The sequence below is a fragment of the Lithobates pipiens genome, unplaced genomic scaffold (assembly GCF_037356315.1).
Source record: "Lithobates pipiens isolate NorthernLeopardFrog02 unplaced genomic scaffold, aLitPip1_a1.2 Scaffold_18, whole genome shotgun sequence".
In the NCBI taxonomy this organism is placed as follows: domain Eukaryota; kingdom Metazoa; phylum Chordata; class Amphibia; order Anura; family Ranidae; genus Lithobates; species Lithobates pipiens.
Window position 1 is genome coordinate 147,824,772 of NW_027507758.1, and position 22,026 is coordinate 147,846,797.

General features: G+C 43.7%; 1 protein-coding gene across 1 annotated transcript in view; it reads left to right on the top strand.

The window, feature by feature from the left end:
* Positions 1 to 22,026, top strand: part of NOX3 (NADPH oxidase 3) — a 66,239-nt gene that overhangs the window by 40,238 nt on the left and 3,975 nt on the right. The window contains exons 8-11 of the mRNA XM_077486250.1: positions 5,816 to 6,069; positions 10,087 to 10,249; positions 13,115 to 13,261; positions 21,732 to 21,856. Of these exons, the coding sequence (XP_077342376.1) occupies positions 5,816 to 6,069; positions 10,087 to 10,249; positions 13,115 to 13,261; positions 21,732 to 21,856 (689 nt within the window). The remainder of the gene's footprint in view (positions 1 to 5,815; positions 6,070 to 10,086; positions 10,250 to 13,114; positions 13,262 to 21,731; positions 21,857 to 22,026) is intronic.

Sequence of the window (22,026 nt, forward strand, 5' to 3'; positions counted from 1 at the left end):
TAGACAGTTGGCAGTTCTAGCCATTTCTCCAGATCTCATGTCTTTGGTTGCTGTGCATATAACCACTAGGAATGAGTGAATGTACAGTGCCTTGCAAAAGTATTCACCACTCTTTGCCATTTTTTGTGTTTTGCTGCCTCACAACCAACCTGGAATTGACATGGATTGTTTGAGGATTTGCATCATTTAATTTACAGCACATGCCCACATTTTTGAAGATTTTTTAGTTATTTTATTGTGAAGCTGAAAACAAATAGGACAAAATAACAGATAAATTCAATGTGCATAACTATTCACCCCCTAAAGTCCATACTTTGTAGAGCCAATTTTGCAGCTATCACAGCTCCAAGTTGCTTTGGATAAGTCTCTATGGGATTTTTGCCCATTCCTCCTTGGAAAACTGCTCCAGCTCCTTCAAGTTGGATGGTTTGCGCTTGTGAACAGCAATCTTTAAGTCTGACCACAGATTTTCTATTGGATTGAGGTCTGGGCTTTCACTAGGCCATTCCAACTCATTTACATGTTTCCCCTTAAACCACTCACGTGTTGCTTTAGCAGTGTGTTTGGGGTCATTGTCCTGCTGGAAGGTGAACCTCCATCCTAGCCTCAAATCACACACAGAGTGGTACAAGTTTTGCTCAAGAATATCCCTGTATTTAGCACCATCCATCTTTCCCTCAACTCTGACCAGTTTCCCAGTCCCGACTGCTGAAAAACATCCCCACAGCATGATGCTGCCACCACCATGTTTCACTATGGGGATGGTGTTCTTTGGGTGATGTGTTGGGTTTGCGCCAGACATAGCGTTTTCTTTGATGGCCAAAAAGTTCAATTTTAGTCTCATCAAACCAGAGCACCTTTCTCCATACATTTTGGGAGTCTCCCACATGCCTTTTCGCAAACTCAAAATGTCCCATTTTGCCTTTTCCTGAAAAGTAATGGCTTTCTTCTGGCCACTCTGCCATGAAGCCCAATTCTATGGAGTGTACGGCTTATTGTTGTCCTATGTACAGATACTCCAGTCTCTGTTGTGGAACTTTGCAGTTCCCCCAAGTTTAACTTAGATCTCTGTGTTGCCTCTCTGATTAATGCCATCCTTGCCCGGTCCGTGAGTTTTGGTGTGCGGCCTCTCTTGGCAGGTTTGCTTTTGTGCCATAGTCTTTTTATTTGGTTATGATAGATTTGATGGCGCTCCTAGGGATCATCAAATGTTTGGATCTTTTTTTTTATAACTTAACCCTGACTTGTACTTCTCAGTAACATTGTCCCTTACTTGTTTGTAGAGTTCCTTGGTCTTCATTGCAGTGTTTGGTTAGCGGTGCCTCTTGCTTAGGTGTTGCAGCCTCTGGGGCCTTTCAAAAAGGTGTTTATATGAAACGACAGATCATGTGACACTTAGATTGCACACAGGTGGACATCTCATTTCACTAATTATGTGACTTCTGAAGGTAAATGGTTGCACCAGAGCTTTTTATGGGCTTCATAACAAAGGGGATGAATACATACGCACATGCCAATTATCTTTTTTTTTATTTCTGAAAAATAGTTTTATATATATATATATATATATATATATATATATATATATATATATAAATGTGTGTGTTTTGTTTTTTTCTAATTTTACTTCACCAATGTAGACTATTGTGTTCTGATCCATCACATATAATTCAGATTAAAAAAACATTGAATTAAAAGGTTGTAATGTAACAAAATAGGTAAAAAGCCAAGGGGGGTGAATGCTTTTGCAAGGCACTGTATCTAGGTTCAGTTACTGCATGTTTGTCAAACCCATCATAAATTTCAAAAATTGCAACTTTAAAATGATTGTGAACTTTACATTTTTTTTAAATAACAGACATGTCATGATAACCTATTCTGTTCAGTGGTTTGGCACAGAGTAGTCTTAATCCTCCCCTTCTGGGGTCCCCCACGGGTTCTCCTGGCTCTTCCTGTCTTTAGAGTGACCCCACAAAAAAAAGCCACTTTTTATGGGGGACACTCATGAAGACTTGATCTCAAGCTGCACTATGTGTGTTTGTCTTGACTTGCCACCCTTCAACAAGGTGGTCTTCATTTGACAGCATGTCACTGAATATTTGTGTGGTACAGTTGTGTGCATGGACAGGGGCAGCAATGCAACCTGTCTACTAACTTAAAAAAATGTTCTAGGTTTAGCACACCTTGCCAATATGGAAAAAATGTAAAAATAATTCAAGATAAGGCCTGCAGCTCAGACACCGGCCTCTCAGAAGTGATGTTGGCTAAAAGGAGATTTCTTGCCATTATTTCTAATGCAGCTTTTCAATTTGGCCTCAACTGCATCCCTTGGCTCCTCTGAAAAAAAATATATGAAAAATATTGATAGCATAATGGTAAGGGTGGGCATAGACATTTCAAAGAAAGTCTGACTAAAGGAACCCAATAAAATAGAGTAAGAAATAATTAACACATACAAAAAAAGTTATAAAGCAGATGGGTGAAGAAATTTGTCGCATTCAAATCATCAAAAAAGTATTTAGCCAGTAATGAAATGAGATAAATATTGTACTGTAATTCAATAACAATCAAATTGTATATAAATTAATGGTAGGAGGTCAAAAGACAACTACTGTAAGGACTAAAAGATCAGCTGAGGTGAAAATGACTACAAAGCAGCAACATGGTAGAGTCAGATGAATACAAGGGAACTGCCTATAGTCTATTGCTTTGGTTACAATTTATCACTGGACTGACAGAGGTAAGCCTAGTACAGATGAGTCAAATGTCGAATGACATCGGCTGGTTCAATAAAAACATTGGGCCCGTGTGTATGGCAGCCGGTCCGACAGAAGCCAGCTGTTTGGCCATCTTCTGTCTGACAAAAATGCTGGAAAACCAGCTGCCATCTGGCTCCCGATCAGCGCCCCCCCCCCCCCCCCCCCCCCTGTCAAAGCACAAAAGAACAAGCAGGGGAGATCTCTGCACTAATAACGGATCATTAGAACAGCGTCTCTGACCGGAGCTGTCAGTGTGCCAGGCTTAAATGCCAACAATGCCAATAAAGAATACAGTGGAACCTCTGAATGCAAGTAACGCGGTTAATAAGCGTTTAGTTTCCATTGACCTCTATGGGGAAACTCGCTTTGATATGCGAGTGCTTTGGATTACAACTATTCTCCCGGAACGGATTGTGCTCGTAATCCAAGATTCCACTGTACCACCTTTTTAGGGGACAGTAGAGAAAAGAATGAGTAAAAGGCCATTTTTTGAAGTGCAGAAAACGAATGTTTAAGCACACATACCAGATCTTCACCAAAGCACCAGCTTAGTGATCGATTTTATTGGTGAGTGTACCAGGTTGCAACCTTCAGGCCCACCTGCTTAGTAAGGAGCTGAACAGTAACATTACAAGAACATGGTACACAGTCTACAGGCCATATAAGAAAAATGGACAGGCAAAAGGTCAGAGAAACTGGAAAATAAGCATAGTCAGTCTTTGTCAATCTTTGGCCTCTCTGACCAGTATAGGAGACAAATGAACACAATCATCTTCAATAGAGTGCATAGGCGAGCAGAGGCGTAACTAGAAACCTCAGGGCCCCGATGCAAGAAATCAGGAAGGCCCCCCCGAAAAGCATGATTTTGATACTATATTTTTTTCCACTGTAGAACAAAGTAAAACATTTCTGTGCAGCCTGTGTCCCGAATGAAACCTGTGTCACCAGTGCAGTGGTGGTACTGGAGGGGGGTGGCGGTGGTACTGGAGGGGGATGGTGGTCCTGGAGAGGGGTGGTGGTCCTGAAGGTGGGTGGCGGTGGTGGTACTGGAGGGGGGTGGCGGTGGTACTGGAGGGGGATGGTGGTACTGGAGGGGGGCTGGTGGTGGCACTGGAGGTGGGTGGCGGTGGTGGTACTGGAGGGGGATAGTGGTCCTGGAGAGGGGTGGCGGTGGTACTGGAGGGGGATGGTGGTCCTGGAGAGGGGTGGCGGTGGTGGTACTGAAGGGGGGTGGCGGTCCTGGAGAGGGGTGGCGGTGGTACCGGAGGTGGGTGGCGGTGGTACTGGAGGGTGAGTGGTGGTGGTACTGGAGAGGCATGGTGGTCCTGGAGAGGGGTGGCAGTGGTACTGGAGAGGGGGTGGCGGTGGTACTGGAGGTGGGTGGTGGTGGTACTGGAGGTGGGTGGCGGTGGTGGTACTGAAGGGGGGTGGCGGTCCTGGAGAGGGGTGGCGGTGGTACCGGAGGTGGGTGGCGGTGGTACTGGAGTGTGGGTGGTGGTACTGGAGAGGCATGGCGGTGGTACTGGAGGTGGGTGGCATGGTGGTGGTACTGGAGAGGGGGTGGCGGTGGTACTGGATGTGGGTGGCGGTGGTGGTACTGAAGGGGGGTGGCGGTGGTACCGGAGGTGGGTGGCGGTGGTACTGGAGGGTGGGTGGTGGTACTGGAGGAGGGTGGCGATGGTACTGGAGAGGCATGGTGGTACTGGAGGTGGGTGGCATGGTGGTGGTACTGGAGAGGGGGTGGCGGTGGTACTGAAGGGGGGGTGGCAGTGGTCCTGGAGGTGGGTGGTGGTGGTACTGAAGGTGGGGGGCACGGTGGTGGTGGTGGTACTGGAGGAGGGGTGGCGGTGGTACTGGACATCAGGGTTCACAGAGGGCCCCCTTGCTTCAGGATCCCCAGATACCCCCCCTTACATCAGGGTCCCCAGAGAGCCCCCTTTACTTTAGGGTCCCTAGACAGTCACCCCCCCCTTAAAGAGGTTTCTCTGTACCTTGCTGGACTCCGATGTGCACCTTGGCCCCCAGCAGATCTCTGTAACCCCCCCCCCCCGCACCTGGGGGGAGGCAACGATCAGCAGCTCTATGGATGTTGATGGGCGGCGGGATCTTCCTGAGTCTCTGCACACACTGGAGAGGGGTCAGCACGGCTGTGAGTGGAGAGCGTGTCTGTCATTTAACAGCAGCGCAGAGACACCGATACTGATGTTTAATTTTCCCTCGTTCTCTCTCCCAGAGAACACAAAACACAGCAGCTGATCTGCTCCCCCTTCGGCCCCCCCTCCCCTCCTCTCCTGTGTTCTCCGCGGGCATTCAGGTGCGAAGCTAACAAGCTCACATTTCCCGCGGAGAACACAGGAGAGGAGGGGAGGGGGGGGCCGAAGGGGGAACTGATCAGCTGTGTGTTTTGTGTTCCCTGGGAGAGAGAACGAGGGAAAATTAAACGTCAGTCCCGGTGTCTCTGCGCTGCTGTTAAATGACAGACACGCTCTCCACTCACAGTCCCATGGATAGCAACCACGCCGGGCCCCCCCCCACAGTGATGGAATTCCAGGGCCCAGTCGCAACTGCGACTGTTGCGACCCTGATAATTCCGCCACTGTAGGCGATGTTAGGGTGTCTAATAAATCCTTGACGTCTCCATAAAAATAACCTATCATCTGCATTATGCTATCACATAGGCCAGTTAAAAAAAAAACAAACAAACAAACTTATATCTATATATATTGTATATGTACACAAATTCAAACGTGCACACGTGTTTTGGGGGTTTTAGACAATCATCAGGCCTAAAATGTGCATTTTAACAATTTGTGCTAAAAAAAAAGGTTAAATGATGTTATAGACAGGAAAGTCTAGACTTCTATACTGTAGGTTTGGTGTCTGAATTGAGTGCATACAAGTCATATGCTTGTCTGAAAGGGTAGTATTGTAGCCCCTGTAAACATTATAACAGTGTTTTAAGAACTAAGTATCTAATAGTAATGAACATCTTTAAAGTCGAGTAAAGACCATTGGTGATTTATATATGAAACTGATATCTGCAATGTATTTCTTAGGTTGTCACACATCCTTCTGGAGTTTTGGAGATTCAAATGAAGAAACAAGGTTTTACTATGCAGCCAGGACAGTACATTTTCCTTCAGTGTCCTTCTGTATCACACCTAGAGTGGCATCCATTTACACTAACATCCGCTCCTGAAGAGCCATTTTTCAGTGTACATGTGAGAGCTGTTGGAGACTGGACCCAAAAGTTTATCACGGAGTGCGTAGCAAACAGAAGTATCCATCAGAATATTTGGCAGCTTCCTAGGTTTGTTACTTTCTCATAATTTAGAATCTGGCTACACAGTATATATCTTTGATAGATTCCTAAACTTTTTTTATCCTTTAGCATTGAGAAGGTATAGGGAGGAGAAGGTAGGAGCTGGGGTGTGCCTTGCCATTTCAGGCTATGGGGCTGTGTGTTTCTATTGATGCACACAGTATAGGATTATACAACTCCAGTCCCTGCATTCAAGAATGGCTTGCAAGAGACTCAAAGAAGCCATCCTGAAATAGGAGACTTGGGACAGTGTTCATGGCACCAGCCTAAACTAGAGCCTAAGCAAGTATTAAAAGACGAAGAAGCTGTGTACGTAGTAAATGATTGCATCAGCTGCTGAAATGGTTAAAAAAATTAGGATATAATATTATTTTGACTACGACATATGCTTTCTTTAACCTCTTGCCACCAAATGACAGAGGGACGATGCGGCTCTTGTTCTGGGTGGATGTCATATGACGGCGCACACGAATGATGGCTCCCACCTGCCCCTGGTGGCACACAGCGTGGCGAGCATGGCACTGTATTGCTAGGACATGGCGCGACCCCAATCTCTATAAAAAGCCGGTCACATGTAAATACAGGAAGTGCCGGTAATCAGTAATTAGATGATCAGCGGCATCTCCTCGCAGGGAACAACAAGACATGTAATCAGGGCACTGATCATCAGTGCCCTGATTACACTAAAGAGCCAGAAATCAGAAATCAGAGCCCACCAGTGCCAGCAATCAGTGCCCACCAGTGCCAGCAATCAGTGCCCACCAGTGCCACCAATCAGTGCCCATTAGTGATGCCAGGCAGTTCTGGATTTCAGTGCTGCCTATCAGTGCTTCCCATCAGTTCTGCTCATTAGTGCTGCCCACCAGTGCCACCCATCAATGCCATCAGTGCTGCCCATCAGTCCCCATCAGTGCCACCTATCCCTGCTGCCTATCAGTGCCCACCAGTGTAGCCTATCAGTGCCACCTATCAGTACCCACCAGTGCCCCCTATCAGTGCCCACCATTGCTACCTATTAGTGCTGCCTATCACTTCTCATCAGTGCCACATATCAGTGCCACCTATCAGTGCCCATAAGTCCGGCATATTAGTGCCTCCCCATCAGTGCCACCTCATCAGTGCCCATCAGTGCAGCCTATCAGTGCCCACCAGTGCAGCCTCATTAGCGCACATCAGTGAAGGAGAACATTTACTTGTTTACAAAACTCACGAACAGAAACAAAGAGAAACTTTTTTTTTTAATAGCAGCCAGAGATCTGCAAATTATTCATTCATGGACCCCTGTGCTTCTGTTATTGACTTGTATTTTGTGGGTACTATGGGCCACACAAGTGTCACAAGGATATGTATATTGGCCTTGTGACATGGACCTGAGCAATATAAGCTTTTCACAAGTGGTGAAATCTGAACAAAGTAAAACAAAAACAAAAAAATCTCTCTGTATACCTTTGCAGTATATGTACATTTTCAAAGGTTTTATCCCTGTAAATCATGAGTATCCAACCTGCAGCCTTCCCATCAAGTCCCATCATGCCACCGCTTTTGGATGTCATGCTTGCAACTGTCAGCTTTGCAGTGCCTCATGGCACCGTCCTTGCAAAGCCTCATGGGTTCCCTAGTTAAACAACAGCTGGAGGGAAGTTGGACACTCATGCACGTAAATATCTGCATGCAGGACCGTTTTTAAGGCAGGGCAAAAGGGGCAGTTGCGCTGGGCCCCATCATTGTAGTGGGGCCCAAAGCAGCTGCCTCATACTTGCCAACTATCCTAGTTTAAATTCCCTTATCCCTTGAAGTTTTAGTCCCGTACTGTGTCCTGATAACTCAGTGTAAACTTCTGCTGCTGCTGCCCAGCTCTGCCCTATTGCCATGTACAGATAACTCACCTGCAGACTCTGGGCGTTATTTATGAAAGACAAATTCATTTTGCACTACAAGTGCACTTGAAATTGCACTGTAAGTGCACTTGGAAGTGCAGTCGCTGTAAATCTGATGGTGAGATCGGAGCACAGAGCACAGAGAATGCACTCTGATCCCACCCTACTTCAAAGCCAATTAGAGCCTTTGGCTCTAATAATGTGCTTAAAAAAGAAACCCTGTCTGCTGTAATTCATGCGCCCGGTGCAGCCATGGATAGATTCATGCTATGAATCTATCCATTGCATATAGGGGGTGGTGTGGAGAAAGGGGGTCCTTAATGGTACATGATCTGTAATTCACAGCGTTCTGCTGAGCTAATATATGTGATAGACACAGGAAGACAAGGGACAGACCTCTAAACCAGCCAAGACTCATAGGTAACCCAGGTTAATGTTTTCTTTCTATACGCGGTTGTCCCCAGAATGTAAAACTTTTAAGAGAGAAAGGGTCCTTTCACACGGGGCGGATCAGTTCTGATCCGCCCCGTGGATGTCCGTTTGCTCAGCGGGGATCACTCCGCCGATCCCCGCTGAGCAGGGAGATGACAGGTCTGTCTCTGCACACTGCGCAGGGACGGACCTGTCACAGCGCCGCTCTCCCCTATGGGAGATCGGATGACGACGGACCGCAGTGCCCGTCGTCATCCGATCCGATCCGCAGACGGATGGAAAAATAGCTTTTTCCTCCGTTACACTTTTTCGGATCGGAGCGGGTCGGATGTCAGCGGACATGTCACCGCTGACATCCGACGCTCCATAGAGCTCTATGGAGCACCCGTTCAGGTCCGCCTGAAAAACTGACAGGCGGGCCTGAACGGGACGACGTCAGTGTGAAAGGGGCCAAAATCCTAGTTTTCTGGCTATCATGTTTATTCTTTGATTTTAATGTTTTAGGTCACTGATCTGAAGCAAGTGAAGAAATAAAGAATTCTGTCTTTTCTATTTCTTCAATTTGCTGCATTACTGTTCCATGTCCATGATTGATGATGGAGAAATATTGAAACCAGACACAGCCAGACAACTAATGTTTAGAGCAATGGTAGCCTCCACATTTTTCCAATGGCTGGTGTACACTAATGCTAAATGTGCCCCTTTCTGTATCTCAAGCTAGTAAGCAAGGGTAGCAGAATCTGTAATAAGAAACAGAAAACTCAAGAGAGGATAGATTAAATTAGACACTGAAGCAGAAAAACTTTTAGGCAGAGGTGCAACTAGAACCTTCAGGGCCCCGTTGCAAGAAACCATAAAAAGTCTCCATGATTGCCCCCCACAGTGGAGAAATGCCAGGCCCTGGTCACAGGTATGACCTTTGTGACACTGGTAGTTACACCACTGGTGTCAGTATATATTTTTTTTTTTTTGCTTTTTTACACTCTTTTTTTTTACCATTTAATTAAAGTGGGGTTGCACACCAACAAAAAAAACAATCATTAAAATTACTAAACTAAAATTGGGAATTTTTTTTTAACTCGCCTCTAAATGCCTGTTGCTAGGGGGTCCCTCGTAGTCTGCCTCCTTCAGTGCCTGGGCTGGTGACATCACTTCCCCTCAGGGCAGGAAGGGCTCAGCTCTGCCCCCTCCCTCCTGTCAGTCATCTGGGACACGTGACAGGTCCCAGATGACTGCGTGGCCAATCACGGCGCCAATCAAGACTCGGCCTCTCCCCCTGGTGTCCGCGTCATTGGATTTGACTGACAGCACCGGGAGCCAATGGCTGCGCTGCTATCAATCTGCCAGGTGTTTTTTACCTTAATGGATATTATGCATTAAGATGAAAACACACTTACCTTTACAACCCCTTTAAGTTAATGCATAAACCTAGTCTGATCTTAATAAGTAAGATCAACACTACTGCAGGTATAGATCATATGATCTAGCTCCACCTGAAAAATGAATAGTGACATCATAGTGCAGCTCAGTAAGTTAACCTGGGGTCTTGAAATCTGCAAAATCTAGATCAGACTAGAGCAGATCAGTTTGCTTATTTCTAGTCCATTAAATGTAGACTGACTGGTTACATTTCATTTATTTTTGTAGTGTAAACCTTCATATTCACTAAATTGCACTGACCTTTTTTGCATTATAGACTGGCTGTTGATGGACCCTATGGATCAGCAACAACGAATGTGTTTAACTTTAAAATCAGTGTATGCATTGCAGCTGGGATTGGAGTGACACCGTTTGCATCAGTGCTGAAATCTATTTGGTACGATTCCTGTGATCCAAACAGAGCAATGAAACTAGAAAAGGTATAAAAAATGCTGACAAGTTCACCCAAGAAACTGCTTTGTTTGAGTTTGGAGGGGGGAGCTACATACAGGAGTTTTTTTTTACCATAATGCAGAGAATGCATTAAGGTAAAAAACCTACCTTTAGAACCACTTTAAGAGAATTCCTTAGGGGCCCCCCAGGTCACCAGAACTAGTGTCCCCATTGGAAGATTTCTGCTCTATTACTGTTCTGAGGACAACCCAAAATTTGTGATTTTCTTTTACTTTCACTTTCAATGATAACTGTAAACAGGACAAATAGAGAGGACGAATCTCCCTAACGGGGTATTGCGTCAGATATGGCGACCCGCCTGGAAGTGACATTCTGTTGCCGCCATCTTGCTACACCCTGTACTCCTCCACTGTAACGATACACTGAGTAGGGGCAAGTGGACATCTTGTTACACCCACTGTAGTTTTGCATTTCACTGTTTTTTTTTAACAGTAAATAGATCTTATAAGGTCAAATAAAGTATTTAGAAATCCGACAGACTGTTTAGATGTTGAATTTTAAAAGCAGCGCCAAACCTGCTGATCTCACAGGTTTTCTAATGTGACAGAACACCACTGCTTTTATAATTCAACATGTAAATAGTCTGATGGATTTCTAAATACTATTTTTCACCATATATGCTCTGTTTCCTGTTAAAAATAACTATGAAATGCAAAACTCTGGTGGGTGTAACAAGATGTCCAATTGCCTCCTTTTCAGTTATTGTTACAGTGGAGGAGTGTGGGGTGTAGCAAAATGGCGGCGATGAAACGCCATTACCAATTCTGATGGGTCGCTTAATCTGACAGAACTGGGACCCAGACAAAGATAAAAACCTGGCAGAAGTTCTAGGCTGCACTGCAGTGTGAATGGGATACATAGGAAACATTTGTTACCTGTGTATCCTTACAGTGACAGATTTTTTACAGTGCAATAAAATGCCTGTCAGCACAGTATGTGTGAATTCACCCTTTAACCACTTGACCTCCAGAAAATGTACCCTAATTCATGACCAGGCCATTGATTGCGATATGGCACTATGTCGCTTTAAATGACAATTGTGCGGTCATGCAACACTGTAACCAAACCTTTTTTCCTCTCTTTTGGTGGTATTTGATAACCTCTACATTTTTTATTGTTTGCGCTATAAACAAAAAAAGACCCACAATTAAAAAAAAAAAAAAAAACAATATTTTTTACTTTCTGCTATTAAACACATCCAATGGAAAAAAAAAATAGGAAAAAAATCGAATTTCTTCATAAATTTAGACCAATATGTATTCAGCTACATATTTTTAGTTAAAAAAAGTTTAAAAAACCCGAATAAGTGTACATTGATTGGTTTGCCAAAAGTTATAGCATCTGCAAACTATGGGATATTTTTAAATATTTCAATTTATTTTTTACTAGTAATAGCGGTGATCAGCGACTTATAGCGGGACTGCAATATTTCAGTGGACATTCTGACACTAACTGAAACTTTTGACACTTTTTGGGGACCAGTGACACCAATACAGTGATCAGTGCTAAAAAACATGCACTGTCACTATACTAATAACATTGCCTGAGAAGGGGTTAACATCAGGGGAAATCAGAGGGGTAACTGTGTGCCTAGCCAGTGTTTTACTATATTGTGCATACAGTAGCTCCCAACTGTCCCTGATTTTGAGGGACTGTCCCTGATTTGGAGCAAAGTCCCTTTGTCCCTTTTCCCCCTCATTTGTCCCTCATTTTGGTCTGATTTATAAAACTGTATATACAATGCACTTTTTATCTTTCAAAAAGTGTTTCCCAGTGCAACAATCTGTATTATAAATTGTTGCTTTTGTACATTTTGTACATTTTAAAAGTGAATATAAAGGAATAGTGAATAGTTGTGGTAAAAAAAAGCCCTTGTGGATTTTATGAATTTTGGGTTAATTCTCCTTTAGGGGGTGTGCCCTATGCCTACATACATTTGCTAGTAGGTGTCCCTCATTCCCATCTCAAAATGTTGAGAGGTATGTACTGTGTGAGGTGCTTTTACTAGGGGAGAAGATAGAATTTATTACCTGCTTTGCAGGGACACAAACTCCATCCTTTCCCTCCTGTCAGAACGGTGATCCGCCTTGTTCACATAGGCAGATCGCAGTTCTGCGTCTCTGTCTAATGATCATTGGGTGCCAGAGGACATTGGGTACCGTGCACCCATCAATCGGCTTCCGCTGTGTGTAATCACAGCCGTAGTGAGCCGCCAGCGCACTCATGCTGGCCACCTCCCTGGAAGAGTCGGATCACGTATATATACGTGATCTGGCACACAGGTGCCGCTCTGTAGCAATAAAACTTCTATAGGGTGGACCTTAAGTGGTTAAGGGAAACTGTTAAATAAAAACAACAAATTTGTAAAAGTCCTCAATGAACCATAAGCAGGGGGTCCACACCATTACAGTGCAGTGAAAAAAGTACAGAAAGCTGCATTTTTCCACATCAGAAACGTGCAAAAATATGCACAAATGCATGTAAATGTGCGTAAATGCACTTCAACATATCACAGTACAAATAAAAGCACAAAGAAAGAAAGAAGGAAATTACCTCAAAGGACAAATGAGGATGTAAAATGCTTGTCCGCTGCATGTAAGCACACAAATAAACTGCTTATAAATGTGCATAAAAATGTATAATAAATACATGCAAATGTGCATAAAAAAACAGTATATGCAAAGTGTCTGGTGTGAATGGACACTGAGAGTGTGTGTGTTCTGGTTTTAAATTGTGTGTTTTAATACAAATATACTATGTGTATGTTCACCTTTGTGGTGTTTTTATTTTCCAGGTAGAATTGTGAATGATACTTGTTCTTTCATTTTTAGGTTTATTTTTATTGGCTTTGCCGTGATACTCATGCTTTTGAGTGGTTTGCTGACCTACTTCAGTCTTTAGAGGAGCAAATGTCAGAACAAGGCAAATTCAATTTCCTTAGTTATCATCTTTTTCTCACAGGATGGGATGATAATCAGGTAAAACATTTGTGTCACTGTCTATTTCTTTTTGTGAAAAAAAAAAATGCACAAAATGGAATCAAGAAAAGGGCAGAAAATACATTTTTGTATTTTTCTTTTTTCTATGTATTGCAATGTTTTTTACCTTTATTGTGCATACATAAAAAAGATGATTAAAAAAAAAAATTCAAGCGGCATAACACAAATTACAACAAAAGAGGAAAAAAAACACAAAAAAGCAACCTTTATGAGCCCGTTAAAGCCCAATTCAAACCCTTAAAACCCACCAAAAACCAATTAATGTATTTTACAAATGCAATTCCCAGATTGTGACCATAATTAGCGTGAAGTGAAAATTGTATTTCCTGACGCCTTCATGGCAGCACACACTGGGTTGTGACTCCGCCCCACAACCTGACAGGATTGGATTAACTATAAATTTGAAGGGGAGACAGCCTGCTGCATTCTCTTTTTTATCCTCACCTGACAGGTTGGACGGACGGAGTTTTCCTGTTACAGATGAATAAGCCTCTACCGCATTCGCCCCAGCAGGTTCAAGCCTCTCCTGTTTGGAAGTCCCTCCTGTACAGTCTCTAAAGGAGCTTCTATGGAGGGTACCCCCGCTCTGGTGGTCTCAAGGGGCTACTGGATTTCTGGCATTACCAAAGCTTTAAAGAAGCTTTTTTACCTTTGCAGTGGACTCCCCTTCTTCTTTTGCCTATTAATTCGTCTTACCGTATATACTCGAGTATAAGCCGAGATTTTCATCCCCTTTTTTTAGGCTGAAAGTGCCCCCCTCGGCTTATACTCGAGTCACCGCCGTCTGTCTACCCTATCAGCGTGTCGTGCAGACAGACGGCGGCCATTCCACTATTCAAAAGCCGCGCCTCCCTGTCTGTGATAGGCAGAACACTCAATTTCCCAGCAGTCAGTGGTCCGCCTATCATGGACATCCGCTCATCCTCATACTACGGACGAGGATGAGAGGATGTCCGTGATAGGCGGAACACTGACTGCTGGGAAATTGAGTGTTCCGCCTATCACAGACAGAGGCGCGGCTTTTGAACAGTGGAATGGCCGCCGTCTGTCACAGACGAGGAGAAGAGGTGCGGCGATCCTGGCATGGCCGCCGTATGTTTTTACATGCAGATCGCTGCTGAAGGACAAAGAGGCACAGGACACAGGTAGGCTGGACACACAGGGATGGACACACAGGGATAGACACACACAGGGATAGACACACACAGGGATGGACACACACAGGGATGGACACACACAGGGATGGACACACACAGGGATGGACACACAGGGATGGACACACAGGGATGGACAGGCATGTCTCACCCTCGGCTTATACACAAGTCAATAAGTTTTCCCATTTTTTTTGTGGTAAATTAGGGGCCTCGGCTTATATTCGGATCGACCTATACTCGAGTATATACGGTATTTAAATAATATCCATCTTTTATTCCTATAGTAAGTGGTGGTTTATATTCCCTTTTTTTCTCTACCTTTGGGATTGCTGTCTCTTGTAGTCCCCTGTCATGGCCGCCGTTTGTTTCTCCTTTAGTGGTGTTTTCTCTATGCTGTAATTCCAGCCTAGATGGCGCCGTTCGTCCACTCTGAGCACGTGCAGTGCTAGTGTTTTTTTTTTTTTCCCCTATGTTTTTAATGTGTGTTCCCTTATCCAAAATGGCGCCGGAACACTCGGGACGCTTCTGTGCATGCGCAGAGCGTCAATTAGCCGCCGCAATGGCGCTATTTTTAAATACAGAGCTGTATTTCTCTGTGATTCTGCTGTGCAATCTGCAAAATTTAAGGAAGGTTGCTGCCTCTGCATGTAGATCACTCTGCAGTCTCCAGGTAAGTCCCTGTGGGACTCCTATATATATTATTATTGCTATTATATTGTTTCTTGCAGATAAACTTTGTTAATAAATAATATATATATTTATATTTATAAGTGAATTGTATGTGTATATGTGTGTATATATAAATATATATGTACACGTTATTTCTCTCTATATCTCAGACTGTCCTTCACCCCTTTTTTTCCATGGAGTCCACTGCCCATGCAGACCACCATCAGCAAGTTAGGTAAGAGGCTTTACCGGGCAAGGTAAGTATTGAAGGGGAGAAAAAAAGAGTGCCAGACGTTAAATGCTGCATTTTTTTGGCAGCCCGTCTAGATCAAGAGGCGCAAGTTCCAGCCATGGGAGAAGGTCTAGCCATACGTCTAGCAGGATGTCCCGCAGGAGCCGCTCAAGATCTCCTTCATGGCACCGAAGACACAGCCACTCACAACATAGCTACTCATGCCACAGTCGATCAAGTCGCAGGAGATCTCCTTCCTCACAATGTCAAAGCCGCCACACCCAACCTGCAGCAAACGCTTGCTGGGTATGCGGCGCTCCGGCACTGCCAGATAACTTGCCTGTCGCAGACGCAAGAATTGCTACGGACCTCATAAGAGAATCAGTGCGGGAGTCCATACTGGAAACAACAACACTCAGGCATCACAATCTTCCTCTGAAGATGAGGGTCAGGAGATGTCAGTGGGCTTTGATTTTTTCCCTGGTGGAACCCTTTGCAAAAGGGCGTTAAAGAAGCATTCAGCTGGCAAGATGATGCGGCGGAACCTCAGAAAATACGGAAATATTTTCCAAACCTAAAAAGAGATCCGTTATCCTTCCCATTTATAGAGGAGCTGGAGGATCTCATTAAAGACGAGTGGGAGAGGTCTGACAAAAGATCTAGTCTTACAAACAGATTAGCCAAGATGTACCCTTTAAAAGAGTCAAAAGTGAAGCCTTTAATTAATGCTCCCATCGTCGATTCCTCATAATGCGCCTCACCCGCCACGTCACACTACCAATCGAGAATGCTGTTTCCATATAAAGGATTTATGGACATTGTCCACAATCCGATTCGGACACAGGTGAAAATTCAAAAACAGACTCCCACCAAATCATTTCCAGGCAACCAGAGTACCATCCTCAGTACCCCAAAGGATTCTGCTAGTAAAGTACGTAGTAGAATTGAAACAAAAGGGAGTGATCCTGGAGGTCCCATCATGCCAAAAGGGAAGAGGGTTCTACTCTTCCTTGTTTCTGCTAAAAGACAGGGGATTTGCGTCCTGTATTAGACCTCAAGATGCTCAACAAGGATATCAAAGTGGAGGCTTTCAAAATGGAAAACCTTCAATCCATACTTCTAGCAATAAATCTGGGCGATTGGATGCTTTCAATAGATTTATCGGACGCTTATCTGCATATACCAATTCATACGGCCTTTCAAAAGTTTCTCCGGTTAGCCATAAACCAACATCATTTCCAATTCCAGTGCCTCCCATTCGGCATCTCTTCGGCACCCAGGACATTTACAAAAGTATTGTTACCGTTGGTGGCTTTCCTCAGAGAAAAGGGATTACGCGTCCACCATTATCTGGACGACATCCTACTTTTAGCAAAGGATCAAGAGACGTTGATTCATCACCGAGAGATCCTCCTTACAACCCTCCAGAAGTGGGTGGATAATCAATTGGGAAAAGAGCTGTCTGCGACCCACACAAAATATGATATTTTTAGGGGCAGATCTGAACACCAAAACAAACAAGATACAGCTCCCACAAGAGAAGATCCGGCCTCTGATACATAAAATGCAGAAGCTGCTATCAAGGAATCACTTACCAGCCAGAGCCTGTCTGAGTGTACTAGGGTCCATGTCCGCAACCATACCCATGGTGCGATGGGCACAGTGACACATGAGAACCTTACAGAACTCATTCCTCAGGCAGTGGGATGGAGTCTCAATGCGTCAGACCATCTTCATCTCCAGGTCGGTGAAGCAATCGATATGGTGGTGGACGCGCCTGAGCAATCTCAGGAAATACAAACCGATAGTCCCTCCAGACCCGGAAGTAGTCACTTCGGATGCCTGCCAGAGCGGTTGGGGGGCCCACTATCAAGACCAGGCAGCCCAGGGCCAGTGGCATATTCAGGCTCAAGGTTTGATCTCGAACATTTTAGAGCTCAGGAAAGCCGTTTATGCCTTAAGGGCATTCGCACCATTTCTGACGGACAAGAATGTGCTCATTCGAATGGACAACCAAGTAGCAGTGTCTTATGTTCAGAAGCAAGAGGGTACCAGGAGTGCCACCTTGATGGAAGAAGTTCGGCCCATCTTGGAATGGGCTCAGATACATCTAACAAGTTTAAAAGCAGTGTATGTCCCAGCGGCACAGAACATACTACCCGACTGCCTGAGTCGAGAAACGCTATCCAACAACGAGTGGTGGTTGAACCCTCGGACTTTCTCCCTCCTTACGGAAATCTGGGGAATGCCGGAAGTAGATTTAGCAGCCACTCCGATGAATACCAAGTGCCACAGATTCCTGTCAAGAGGTTCATTCCCATCGGTGGAGGGAGTGGACTGTCTAGTTCACCCATGGAACTTAAAGTTGGGGTATATATTCCCTCCAACTCCGTTAATTGTGAGGTTCCTATCCAGGCTTCGGAGATCCTTGGTGACGGTATTTACGATTATTCCACTGTGGCCGAGGAGGCCGTGGTTCACGACACTCTTACAGCTCAGCCTTCAACCTCCAGTTCCTCTCCCAATAACTCCGGATCTTCTGTCTCAAGGTCAATTTTTACATCCTGCATCAGAGAAATTGCACCTGATGGCCTGGAGATTGAGAGGGCTATACTAAGAGCGCAAGGCTGTTCTCATGAAGTCAACCCTGATGCAAGCCAGGAAAGCCACTACCAATACCATCTATTCAAAGGTTTGGGGAAGATTCTGCTTAATGGCACAACAGAAAGGATGGAATTCCCTTTCTCCGGAACCCTCTCAGGTCCTGGAATTCCTCCAGTCGGGGGTCAACAAGGGTCTAAGCTTAAGTACCCTAAAGGTTCAGGTATCAACTCTGTCAGCTAAAACAGATACTAAGTGGGCATTCCACCCATTGGTAATCCAATTTACAGAGCCTAATAAATAACATTAAATAAATTAAATAAATTAAATAACATTAAACCCCCCAGGAGGCCAGTCTTTCCATCATGGGATCTTTCAATAGTTCTCCATGCTCTCGCTTCTCCTCCGTTTGTTCCATTTGAAACTATCTCTTTATGGGACTTGACTTTAAAACTGTCTTTTCTTAGCTTCCTGGATGGTCTATGCTCGGGAAGCGATCCGCACTGAACTTAAGTGTTTATCTTGGAAACCATCCAGAGGGCCACACGGTTCAGGTGTCTGATCTCCTGGTTGCCTACACATACCCATTTTTTACTGGTTCTTTCTCTCCTCCCCTCCCCTCCCCTTCTCTGAGACAATCTATGCTAGCCGTCAGGTCATTACCCCGGGACTGTCCCGGGGGTTGACAAAGTTTACTCGAGCGCTCTCCATTCTAGGGTTCCTGTCTACATTGCTTTTCCCCTGCTCCCTTCCCACCTCACCCCCCCCCCCCTTCCCCGTCCTCCTTGTCAACTTATTCCTCCATCTGTATATGTTTAGAATTGGATATTAACAAGTTCTGTTATACACGAGGCTCTCTCTCTCTCTCTCTCTATATATATATATATATATATATATATATATATATATGTACCTCAGTACTTGTGTATTTTTGGAAATATTTTGTCATTTTGTAATCCTGATTTGCATTGAACTTGGAAATAAAAATATATTCAACCTTAAAACTGTCTTTTCTCATTGTGATTACATCAGCTAGGAGAGTGTCGGAGATCCAAGCATTAAGTTAGTTCTCTTTCTTGACAAAGTAGTCCTCAGACCTTCCGAACACTTCATACCCAAAGTGGCAACTTCCTTCCATTACAACCATCATCCTTCCATCCTTCACGGACGATCAGGGTAATCCTCATCCACTAGATGTCAAAACAACCATCATGAACTACTTAACTGCTACCACCTCTTTTAGGAAAACTAACTCTCTTTTGATCATTCCCCATGGAACCAGGCGTGGGCAAGTCGCCTCCTCATGCACTATTGCATCCTGGTTAGTCAGAACCATTAAAAAAGCTTACTCCACCCAGCATATGGCGAATCTTGAAGACATCAGGGCTCATTCAACTAGGGCAGTGGCTACCTCTTGGGCAGCGTATTGCAGGGTCTCACCAGAGACAATATGCAGGGCAGCAACGTGGTCCTCCAGGAATACCTTTATTTCCCACTACAAGGTGGATTCTGCTCATTTATCCATGGCCGACTTCGGCAGATCCGTCATTAGAGCCAATTCTTCAGCATTATAAGGAATAAATATTATTTTACTTGCACCCACCCGACTGGTGAGTTATTTCCCAGTGTGTGCTGCCATGAAGGCGTCAGGAAAATGGAAAATTGTATACTCACCTTTCCGTAATTTTCCTTTCCTGACACATCTTCATGGCAGCACACAGTTGCCCTCCCTGTTTCTTTTGTGATGATATTTACAGAGAATGCAGCAGGCTGTCTCCCCTTCAAATTTATAGTTAATCCAATCCTGTCAGGTTGTGGGGGCGGAGTCACAACCCAGTGTGTGCTGCCATGAAGATGCGTCAGGAAAGGAAAATTACGGAAAGGAGAGTATACAATTTTCCATTTTTTCTTCCATCCCTAGTTAGCAGAGAGGGAGACTGCTGCTGTAATGATGTGGTACATACTAGACATGTGCACACCGAAATATTTTGTTTCGGAATTTTGTTTTTGTCCGAAAAATTAATTTATTTAGTTACTCCCGAAATTAATTTTTATTTATTTTGTTTCGTTAAAAAATGCATTTGTCTAAAAATCCGAAATAATTAAGGTCAAATCTGTCATTGAAGGCTTATGGTGTCTGTTGAATGTTCTAAGAAGATTTGTCAGAGCAGCTAAACTGTATGACGGTGCAATCGTACATTTCTGGTCGAATGTTCCGCCTACAAGCTTTAGTAGAATTCTAGTGTTGTATGACACTAGTAACAATTATATATATTAATTATTATTACTAGTAAACCAACATTAGAATCCTTCTATAGCCTATGGGCAGAACATTTGACCATAAATGTCCACTTGCAGCTACTGCTTCGACGGATCTTCGTGTCAAATCTTTTCTCTCTATGTCGAATAATCTTGGACTAATAGAGTTAGGTTAGGCACATTCGCCCTTTTTTGCTATTGTCTCTATAATGTCGAATCTTTTCTCTCTATGTCAAATCTTTTCTCTCTATGCCGAATCTTTTCTCTCTATGCCAAATCTTTTCTCTCTATGACGAATCTTTTCTCTCTATGTCGAATCTTTTCTCTCTATGTCGAATCTTCTGTCATCTGTCTGTCAGGGACAGTAATTAGTAGGAGTAAAACGCTACAGATGAGTAGGGAAAAAGCAGGGAGATGCTATGCTTCCTTAAAACCCCCCATTTGGGTACAGACCGGCCAGGCTGCATTTGACCTCTCAAGACAGATGCTGTTGGTGCACATGGGACCCATTTTTATACTCGTTGATGCAACATTCTGTGAGTGCGCCCGGTCAGGTTGTCTCCCCGCTTAGTAGCTGTGCTTTATTAAACTTTAGCTTCAAAACAGTACAGTTACTGCAACTGGACTCTTTACTGTCGCCTCACCATGCTGCACCTCCCCACAAGGCCACCCGTCCTTTGGGCAAACAGCCAACCAAGGAGACCATTCTTTGTTTGTATGCTGTCTGCAAGTACATAGGACATGTGCCGCAAGCAGACATTTTATGTACATGCTCATGTTTAACTTGCAAAAAAAACTGATCTATTGAGTAAAAAAATAAAAATAGAAATTCAGTTATTAGAACATACTTAACGTGATTGTAGCCGTATTAGTGCAATTGTGACAGAGAAAATTGAGTACTGTCCGTGATACTTTTTTTATTTGCACTAACATACAATTTTTCAGGACAAGCTTTCGGGGTGTGACCCCTTCTTCAAGGTCCAAGCAGTACTGATTTACAAATTTTTAAGCAGAATGTAAAAAAAAACAAAAAAAAAAAACACCTCTTTGGGTTTTCAAGGCTGTGTTTATGCTGTTGTTGATGGTTTTCTCTTTGTAACCTTTCTTTGTAAATTTCCCTCAGAGGTGTTTTTTTTGTTTTGTTTTTACATTCTGCTTAAAAATTTGTAAATCAGTACTGCTTGGACCTTGAAGAAGGGGTCATACCCCGAAAGCTTGTCCTGAAAAATTGTATGTTAGTGCAAATAAAAAAAGTATCACGGACAGTACTCAATTTTCTTAGTTATTAGAACATGAATTCCATATGGTCCTGGCATGAGTCCATCTACCACAGTTCTAAGTTTTATATTTGTACCTCCTGCATTCCCTTGCCTGATAACACACATTATTTGCTATTCATTACCATCTATTACATTTCTGTATATGGTCAGCATTTGGAAAGTTTCATCTTCTGCAATGTGTGCATACAATATTTTAGCTCATTTTTAAAGTATTTTGAATTGAAAGTTCTGTTGTTATTATATATCTATTTTAGGTTAAGCATATAGCACTTCACTATGATAGTGAACTAGATGTGATTACTGGTTTAAGACATAAAACTAATTATGGAAGGCCCAACTGGCATAAAGAATTCAGCTGTCTAGCAGACAAGCATCCAAGGTAAACCGTATTCCTTATTTTTTCATACTTACTGTATACAAGTATACATTTTATGTACATACTGTATATAATTTATTTTTTCATTGCCATGATCACTGTCACAGTGTAGTACTTTGCATACATTTAGAGGACTTAAAATGTACTAAAACAAATGAATTTAACTAGATGTG